Raw genomic sequence first — 9,640 nt, 5'->3', positions numbered from 1 at the left:
GCCGGGCGGTGCGGGAGGAGGAGGCACGGAGGAGCCGCCCCGCCTCGCCCGCAGTGCGCATGCCCGCACCGCCCCGTCCCGCCCGCAGTCGGGGCAGCGCGGCGGGTCGCGGCCATGTGGGTGTTCGGCTACGGCTCCCTCATCTGGAAGGTGGACTTCCCCTACCAGGAGAAGATGGTGGGGCGCATCCGCGGCTACAGCCGGCGGTTCTGGCAGGGCAGCACCGACCACCGCGGCGTGCCGGGCAAGGTGAGGGGTCGGCCGGGTTGTGTCAGCTCCGCACCCGCGCTCGGAAGGGCCGGATGTGCCCGGGGCAGCTCCTCGCCGCGCCGCACAGTAACGTGGCGGCGGCCGCCGATCCGCAGCCCGTGCCGGCGGGCCGCCTGCCTTCCGCGCCCGCTCGGCGCTCTGTCGGGGCGGGTCTGCCCATAGAGCCGCGTCCCGCCAAGTGACGGCCGGCCGAAACGCCGCTCTGGGGCGGCCCTGAGGGCACCGGCTGCGCTCTGCACCCGGGACTTGTCTGCTGGTAGCTTGGCAGGGCACCTGATGCTCCATCCTGCCGCTGTGAGGCACCGAGGACGAATACCTCCGGTGTCGTTCGCTGCGGCAAGATGCGCTTTGGAATGCTCGGAGTTTTAATTCTCTCCTTCGTTCTGGTACTGCTTGGTGTGGTTAAGACACTGGAACGGGAATACCATCGCGTTGCTGCGGCCATCCCCATACAGGGCTAAAGAGCTCAGCAGGCACTAAAGGGACAATAGGTGACAGAAGCGCCCAGCAGGTTAGATGAATGCCTTTGATGTGGCAGGACTGCGTTATTTACAGCTGCAGATGCTGCTCACGGTTGAGTCATCAGAAATGCGATCGCGTCATGAATGTGTAGGATCCGATACTTGGTACGGCGCTAACAACTCACCCGCACTCGGTGCTGCTTTAAGTCGTGTGGAACGGCTTTTCCCCAAACCTGCGCCCTGCTGACACTGCTCTGAAGCCGGGCTGGAGTTAGTGAGGGCACCCCTAGCAAAAGCAGAAGGATTTTTTGCTACATGTAGCTCGGAAGGAATTTCAAATAGTCCTAACCAGCACTGATTCCTACCTCTGGCAGAAGGTGACACTTGCAGTGCTTTTAGGTATGAGCACACTGAGTGTTTCCCTGCTGCTCTCTGAGCTGGGAGGACACGGCACGTGCTGTGATGCTGGCTGTACAGCTGAGTGCCTTCTTAGCAGGAGCCACCAGCCATCCTTTTCCAAACTCTGCTCATGTGCGTTGCAAAAATTCTGTTCCTCTCTTGCATCTCGCCAGATCAAAGAAACCAAACCAAAAGCATTCCAGAGTTGTTCAGGTGAGGCCTAAGAGCATCATCTGCAAGCCTTCAGTAATTAGGATGCTGGGCTTTAAAACAAGATTTTAAAAAATCAATAGAGAAAGTCCCTTTCTTTGGACTTCAGAAAGTCATAAATCCCTCACAGGCCAGTGTTCCTCTCTTTCTGTACTGCATTACCTTCTGTTGGGCTAACTGAAATTCAGGGCAATAGCCAGATTGTGTTTGTGTGGATTCTGGAAGTCTTGCAGAATGGCTGTGCCAACTCACTACCAGCCAGTGTATCCTTGTTCCAGTTAGCTCCACTGTTTGCATTTGTGCCCCCAGTGCAGCTCATGCCCAGAACCATCATCCGCAGCCATAAACAGCCTTAAAACAAAAGCCCTACAGGGGCTCATGCACTGCTCTGTTTCTATTTAGGAATAGTCTGTTATTATTTATGCTTATTGATTAATGCATTTTGGTTTTGTTGATGGAAATGCTTAGCGTTAACAAAGCACACTTCCTCAGCACCAACACGTTAATGCCTTCTGGAATTACTCAGTCCACGAGTTGCTGCTAATTCCAAGGCAAAGAGCTCCCTCACTGTGTGCTGAGGAAATGCACCACAATTACCAAGGCCTGATGATCTCTGCTATAAGCCATTAAAAGCTCTAACATCAGGAGCAATGTCTCTTGTGGGTGAGCTATTGGAGAAATTGGTCCTTCAGTACTAAAGCATTTTAAAGAAGAACAGTGAAATACTAGCCAGCAAGTTAAAAATGCCCTCCTGAAATCACAGGTTGCTCCAACATTCCATGGTCAGCACAGCAACAACATACAGAGCACTTTGACATACAATGGCTGCAAGCTTTTAGTGCAGAACTCAGTTGGCCCTGTACTCATACACTGAACTGCTCGGCTGATAACCAGTTAACCATCTTCTTGTAGCATAAAGTGATGTTTTCATCATCTTGTCATTGGCTCAGAAAGACCTGAATAACAGTAAGCGCAAGTGCTTCATAAATGGCAAATTCAAACGTCCTAGTCCAAACTTCAGAAAAAATGGCAACAAAAACGCAGTTCTACACAATTCACACTAAACTCCTCGGACTAAAACCTAGGGGATCAATCAACATCTATTTAATAGAACATAACCAAAGCATATCTTGGTACTTTCCCTCCTAAAAGTACATTTCCGACCTTCCTAAACCTCTTCTAGTAAGGCTGGCTTTCTTACTTAGCAATGGTTTGGTCACCCATTGACTTCCCACTGTTTCCAAATCCTTCTTGAAGCATGATAAGTCACTTTCTCTATTCAACTGCAAAGGAGGAAATACATTAAAAACATCAACATTTTCTTCTTCCAGTAACTAAGCACATAGCTTGGGCTACCATAATAATCCAGCTCTTTCTGCAAAATAACCAGTTTTCCACACTCACAGACTGTATTTTTAGCCTCCATGTGTTTGAGAGAATCTCTTCCAACACCACCAGACTAACCTGCCGTTCCTCAGGCTACCTTAAAAATGCTGAATTCTTAGTACTGCAGTTCTCTAAGATAGGTTGCAAGGCTCACTTACTAACAGCTCCTCAACGAACTTAAAATTCAGCGCATAATCTCACCCAGATGCATTAATTTGAACAGTTTTAACTTTTGGCAGCTCTCTGAAGAGCCCCAGACGTGCACAGTGTCTGCATTTGCATCTAGGCCTGCTCTGTACAAGAACAAGGAGCTGTGTCTCAGTGCAGCGCCAGGTTAGGACTGCAAGTTTGGTTCTGCCCACTGCCCTGTGTTCTTCATTCTTCTGCAAGCCACAGGAACAGCACTGAAGTGCAAACACATTCAAGGGCTGAAGCATGAAACCACTGTTACTACAGCACAGTTTGACCAAACTAACAGCTTGCAGCAGCAGCCAGAAGGGCAGTTGGATGGCTTTTCTTTACAGGCCCCTTCTCCCAGCTCCTGCCCACCTGCTGTAGCTGCCCAGTGCCCACAGTCAGGCAGTGTCAGTGTTGGAGACTCTGTACCTAACCTTTGGATGGGCTTGGGAAAACAAAACCCTAAGGAAATGTGATGACATGATTGACGAATCTCCAACTGCCTGCTACCCACTGTTAACCCCAAGGGACTCCTACGTGTTCTCTCTGATGTGGGGTTACCAAGTTTATAAAAAATGAGTGATTCAGCTTAAGGTGAATTCATTTTAAGATGAAGGGCTTTTACTTGTTAACCATGAAGTGGAGAAAAAAGGTAATCAAACTAAAACCTAAGATAATGTTTCCTCTTTATCCCATCCTATTTTTGTCCTCACATGCCAAAATGAATCCATTCTTCTAACAGTAAACATTCGGTATCTTCAGGATCTGAGCACTTTCATGCAGCATTCAAAATAATCTCATGTAGCAGTGGAAGACCTTACTTCTATTTGCCTTTTTAATTTCATAGGACACATCAGCTAGACCTGAGGAACTGCAAGCTGTGCAGAACTGACAGAAGTCCCTCCCAGACCCCTGACTTAGGAGATCATTTAAGTTCATAGAGCAGAAATCGTTTTCATTTATATTGTATAACTCATCATTTCCAGCTGTGTTATTTTCTTTACTTAGCTTGCAGAGGTAATACTTGTGGTTCCACAGTGCTGTTTGGTTTACGTAGTTCCCCACAAACCAGTCAATGTAACGAGCAACCAGCTTGTTAAGCCTAAAATACTTAGCAAAATATTTGATCATCACAAGTTTCCATCTGTGAGAGACAGCCTAGCAGGACTTTGCTGTTATTGCCCAGATGAGATCTGTTCAGATATACTGTACAGACAGTGGTATATTTAGCCTAACTCAAGGTGAACCCTTCAGCACTATTATTAGTGCAGCGTGTTAACTAGCTTCTCTTGAGGTTAAAGCTGAATGACAGCAAAACAGCCCCAGGTGATTTATTGATTGAGACTGTTCTCAAATGGCCTGGGTGAACAGGTAGCTGTGCCAACTTTTCCCCCAAAATAAACAGCCATTAAGATGCTGAAACAGCTTACGCTGAATAAATAGTACCTGCAGTTGATGGAAGATGGCTCTGCAAAAACTAAATTTTGTATTTTCCTTCTTAGGAAAAGAATTTCTGTTCTTCTGAGGACTCGGTGTAGGAGAATACCAGCATTGTTACTGTGTGAAAGAGACAGACTGAGCAAAGAGAACTAAGTGCAGACACGTCAGTGAAGCTATGATAGAGGAGTTGTAAAAAGACTGAAATGATAGAGTGCCCAAGGGCCAAAGTTAGCTGCGACTCAATGAAAGGCCTGCATCCACACACACCGAGTTCTGATCCTCTGCCTAACACCCAAGGAAACAAACTTCTATCCTAGACTACAATTGAATGAACCAGTATCTCTGCTTTCCGTTACGTAACTAGACACTAATCTGATGCTAAAAACAGCAATTCTACACTACTGATGTAGTTCCTCGTAGGGTTTTACGCTTTGTTATTTTAAACTTTATTGAGGAGTTGGTCTCTGTGATCCTTGTGGGTCCCTTCCAGCTTGGGATATTCTGCAATTCCACAGGTTACACATAAAAACTCAGCTAGCTGTAACTTTCCCAAACCATCTGATTTGCAGGGTGCTTTTGAACTCAAGAGTTGCCATAGTGCATAGTTAACATTTTCTAAGATTGTTAGTGCAATCCAAGGCAGCAGTGGTAGCATCTCGCTTCGTTTAGCCAGGCTAGATTTCCACGTGACATCATTTGCTGTGCCTGGTAAAAACCTCCTGTAGTGAAGGTTCACCTCCTCGCTGCTCCAGAGAAAACACGGCGTGCTCCTGGTGAGGAGCAGCATGACAGAGGATGGGATACTCCAGATAATCCTGCACTAATGAATTACTGTCATCAGTCATTTACAGTAAAAGCTGCTGACTGAACTAACAAGGATTTTCATTTAATTTTAGCCTGGAAGAGTTGTGACTCTGGTTGAAGACCCTGAGGTACAGTACTCCTGTTCTGTCTCTATAGTATAGAGACTGTCCTATTGTGTTCCCAGCCCGTGTAGTAAGTCTCTATTAATTTTTGCTTCTCTACAAGCCAATAATTGAGTTATCTGTACTGAAATGAAGCGTTTTCTCAAAATGACTTGAGAGTTACACCAACAACTCTTCATTATTGCAAATAAATCCATCAGTCTAAACTGAGCAACTGAAAATAGTTTTGCTCTATTACTAAAGGTGTGCTGTAAAGTATTTTCCTAAGCAGTCACTTCAGCTCTCCTGCTGTACAGTGCAGGTTTGTTTGCTTTCAGTGTATGTATGGTGCTGAAGATGCACTGGTATCAGACATCAGATGGTGTGTGAGAGCCATCATCTCAGCCTCCCAAGATAAAAACTGAAACAAAGTTAAGGTTATGTCACAGTGATTAAAAAGATTCACTTGCTTTAATTTTTGCTACATGGATAAAAGGTTTAAGGAATGCCACAACTGTGTGTTTAGTTTTTACCTAATACTGTAAAATTAGCTCAGAGATAGAGGTAAGTTTAGCAGTAATTGTAAACTTTGACTGTTTCTGCAGTTAGCAAAACCAGCAAAATGCAGTGCACTGTCCCTCATTGTGATTTTCTGTACCTTTCTAGTAAGGGTTTTTTTCACATTACAGCACTGCTGGGTACCATTATGTTACAGACTCCTATATAAACAAAGAATGGTTATGCTTGTTGTCACTCCATTTCTATTGTTAAGCAAACTTACTCGTTGTCATAGAAACTTTTTTCCCCTTAGCAAACCAGTTTTGTTTGGATGGGTTTTTTTTCCCCTTTTCTCCAGAATCTGGCACAGCTCACACAAACATCAAGTGATATGAATGGCCTGTACTTCACTCTTAGCTACTCGTGCTTACAGTTTCACATGGCCATCTCACTCCTGAGTCTCCCTTCACAGACTACACCCATTATTCCACTGCACACACACCCAAACGTTGGTGGCAGTGGTGCTTTCATTGGCAGTGCCAGCCCCCAGCTCCACGCCAGCTGTGTGGCCTGCAGCAGTTGCACTGTGCTGTCTGGAAACATCTAGCTCACAGTTACTTTAATGTGCTCCATTCAAATCTCTGTGCCAGTTCAAAGGAAACCATGATGAGAAGGAACACTGTACTCCTTGTCAGATTTCTGGCTTTTAATTTCCCATTGTCTGAAATAGGATTTGCCTCCATTGAAAGCAAAATGAGTGAAGTAGTGATGCTTGTATGCATATATGAATGTAATGGATAACAAACCACAATCATTTTCCTGTGCTGCATCAAGCAGACAAAACCGAAACAGACAGCAAACTCAGATCTCACTCATTTGCCCATCTAAAACTTTCCAGGAATATAACTCACCACAGTTAATGTTCCCAGAGATTTTACTCACAATGAAGAAGAAATATAGAGACATACAGAGGTGGTGATGAAATTTGTCCCAGCAGTGTTTGCTGTGGAGCTAGCTATGCTACACCTCATTGTGCAAACTCAAGGTTCAGCTCAGCTTTTTCTTCTTGGGCTCAGTGTCAGTGTGGCAGCATTAGTGCTGTCATGCTGCCAGACCTGTGACAGAAGGGACATCCTACCCTTAAAAGTGAAACACAGACAGGACTTGATCAAAATTCTTGGAATTTGGCCCTGTTTACAATTCTCATTTTCACTGCACTGTTTCTGTGAGGTCGGGAAGATACTTGATTTCCTTTCTGTCAGCTCTCTACTAGACAGCGTTCGGAAGCTCGTGAAGGCTGTCTGTTATTTCAGATTTAGTTGCAACAAGAAATTGTTTAAGAAAAGCCTCAGCATCAGGAAGAACAGCCCTCTTGACTCCAAGAACAGTATGAGAAATAGCTATAAAAAGACTGAAAATAGAAGAAAAACATTTGAAGCGTTTTGTTAAACAGAAATATACTCATTTCTGAGTACGCTTTTAAACCCCGCTTGGGTTTTCTTTTCCTGTGTCCTCCCACAGGGCTGCGTGTGGGGCGTTGCTTACAGACTGCCAGCTGGACAAGAATGCGAAGTCAAGGCGTACCTGGACTTCAGAGAGAAGGGAGGCTACAGGACGACGGCGGTGGTTTTCTACCCCAAGGACTCGTCAGTCAGACCCTTTGATGTGCTGCTCTACATCGGCACTCGCGATAACCCCAACTACCTCGGCCCTGCGCCTCTGCAGGAGATTGCTGAGCAGATCATTGACGCCGTCGGACCCAGCGGAAGAAACACGGAATACCTGTTTGAACTCGCTAATTCTATGAGAAACCTTGTGCCAGAAGATGTAGATGAGCATCTCTTCTCCTTAGAGAAACTAGTAAAGGAACTCCTGGAAAAAGAGCAAAACCTAAACTGCCTATAGAAGAACTTCTTTCGGCGGTATTGCTTCATCTTCAGAGGAATGGTTTCGTTGCACAGTGGGTATATGACTTGGAGGCATATTGCTCTGTACTATGCTATCTTATTTATTGAACATTGCATTCAAAAGAGTAGTTAGTCATTAAAACGTACTGTTTTAAAAAACATTCTTTTGGGAATCTATAGAAAGGGCAGCAGGGGAAGCGTTTTAGGTTTGAATTTGGTATATTGGTATTTTAGCCAAGGATTACATCTTTCTTTACAAAAATCACCAGGGAACCACTTAAGCCTCTCCGTTACTCCAGGTTTAAAAAGAAACCTTCACAATATTTTTTCCGACCAAAATCTGCATTCACTTACAACTCCCGAGTCATTGAAGTGATGGTTCTTCCCAATTCAAGACCACCAGCGTGGAGCTCAGCGCAGCAGAAGAGAGAGATGTGAAGTACTTGTTGTAAATTGCAGAGTGAATGTGTGGTAGAACACTTCCACCAGTGTTCAACTTCACGGAAATTAAGCTATTCCACTGCATCAGTGACCTCATCCCATAGATCTAGCTTGTCCTTAGGCACAGAGGATAAAGTGTTTCAGTGGTAGGAAAATAGTCTTTGCCCTTGGCTCATTATGTCATGCCCCTGAGAAGCGCAGCACGGGGTACTCTGACATCAACAAGCCATACTGTATCAGTGCCTTATTTTTGTTTTTCAAGGTTAATATCAAGAATTAGTCTAAATTATTGAAACCAGCTAAGAGTATGACTTGAGCCACAGTGCCAGAACGTTCAGAAACTCAGCTCTGATAACTGCCTTTCGAGGCTGGTGCAATTGCACGTCTTAAAAACTCACCAGTCTCTGAGGATACAGTTTAAGTCAGCAATTTCCAAGCAGCGTTTCAGGGATTTGAAACAAAGGGCCATTAAGAAAGGAACCCCCTTTTCAGCCAACAGACAGGCGTTGTATGGGCTGCCAGTCAGCCAAGGTTGGAAAGCCCCCAGCTGAGGCCAGTAGCCTTACTTTATGCAAAACAGAGGTAAATGGAGCTTCCGTCCCCACGACGACTTGTCTCGCTTCTCAAAACCTTACTTTTGTGAGTTTTATCAAAACGTATTTTTGTGTGTTAACAAAATACCACGTAGCATCAGGTCTTGTCATACAGGCAATGTGTATGTTTAGCAGTAGTTGAGAAGTCTATTTATTTTGCATCGGTACTTGCAAAAAACATCTGTTTCTACCATACAAGTTGTGCATTTCCTTTCCTTGCATTGTCCTGTTTTTGTTTGTAATTTCTCAAAAATGCTAAGGTTATCAGAACAACAAGCTGCTGTTATTTCTCTTGGCCACCTACAAAAGTCAAAAATAGCATTTGGAAAAGGCACCTGGACAAGTAGTCTGTAGGATATTACATTTCAAACCCAAATTCCAGATAATTAGACCATGCGAGATATGTAGCCGAGAAAGCTGTATGTTTTAAATACCAGGTTACAAATTCAGTGTGCTTCTGGCATCTCTCACGCATACACTCATTGGGGAAAAAAAGCAGATTGCTTTTTAGAATCTGCTGTTTAATGGTTGAATGCTGCCATTTTAAAAGGACCCAGCAGGGTCTCACTTGATGGACGACTCTAACCTGCAGAAGCAAACCTTCTGATCATATCAGTGTTAGAATCCTACACAGCGAGGCCCCATTCTTCCTTGAGTTACTTGCAAACTGTTTTGGGGGTCTTGATTCTCCACTGCACTGTGCTGGCTTAGGATTGATACAACTGAGTGGAAAAGCAACCCTGACTGCTTGTGTGCACCTGTAGGGCAGGACAGAAGGGTGGTCAGGACATCCAGGTGTCTGTCCATAATGGCAGTCATTCAGATGCCTGACAACGTAATGACACCAATATCTGAGTGGCTTTGCACACCAAAGACTGACAGTGACAGCCAACACCCACATCAGCACCGATGAACACATGCATTTATTCCCTCTGACTTAAAGAACAAGTCTG

At 45.0% G+C, this 9,640-nt stretch overlaps 1 protein-coding gene across 1 annotated transcript; it reads left to right on the top strand.

Moving 5' to 3' along the window:
- Positions 1–114: 114 nt before the first annotated feature.
- Positions 115–7,651, top strand: CHAC2 (ChaC glutathione specific gamma-glutamylcyclotransferase 2; the record flags this gene model as incomplete). The annotated part of the gene is made up of 3 exons (XM_079550056.1): positions 115–249; positions 5,240–5,275; positions 7,268–7,651. The coding sequence occupies 3 exons, from the start codon at positions 115–117 to the stop codon at positions 7,649–7,651; spliced, it is 555 nt and encodes a 184-aa protein (XP_079406182.1).
- Between the last annotated feature and the right edge of the window lie 1,989 nt (positions 7,652–9,640).

This window comes from Tetrao urogallus (genome assembly GCF_951394365.1).
Source record: "Tetrao urogallus genome assembly, chromosome: 2".
NCBI classification, from domain to species: domain Eukaryota; kingdom Metazoa; phylum Chordata; class Aves; order Galliformes; family Phasianidae; genus Tetrao; species Tetrao urogallus.
This window is presented reverse-complemented; position numbering and strand designations above follow the sequence as displayed.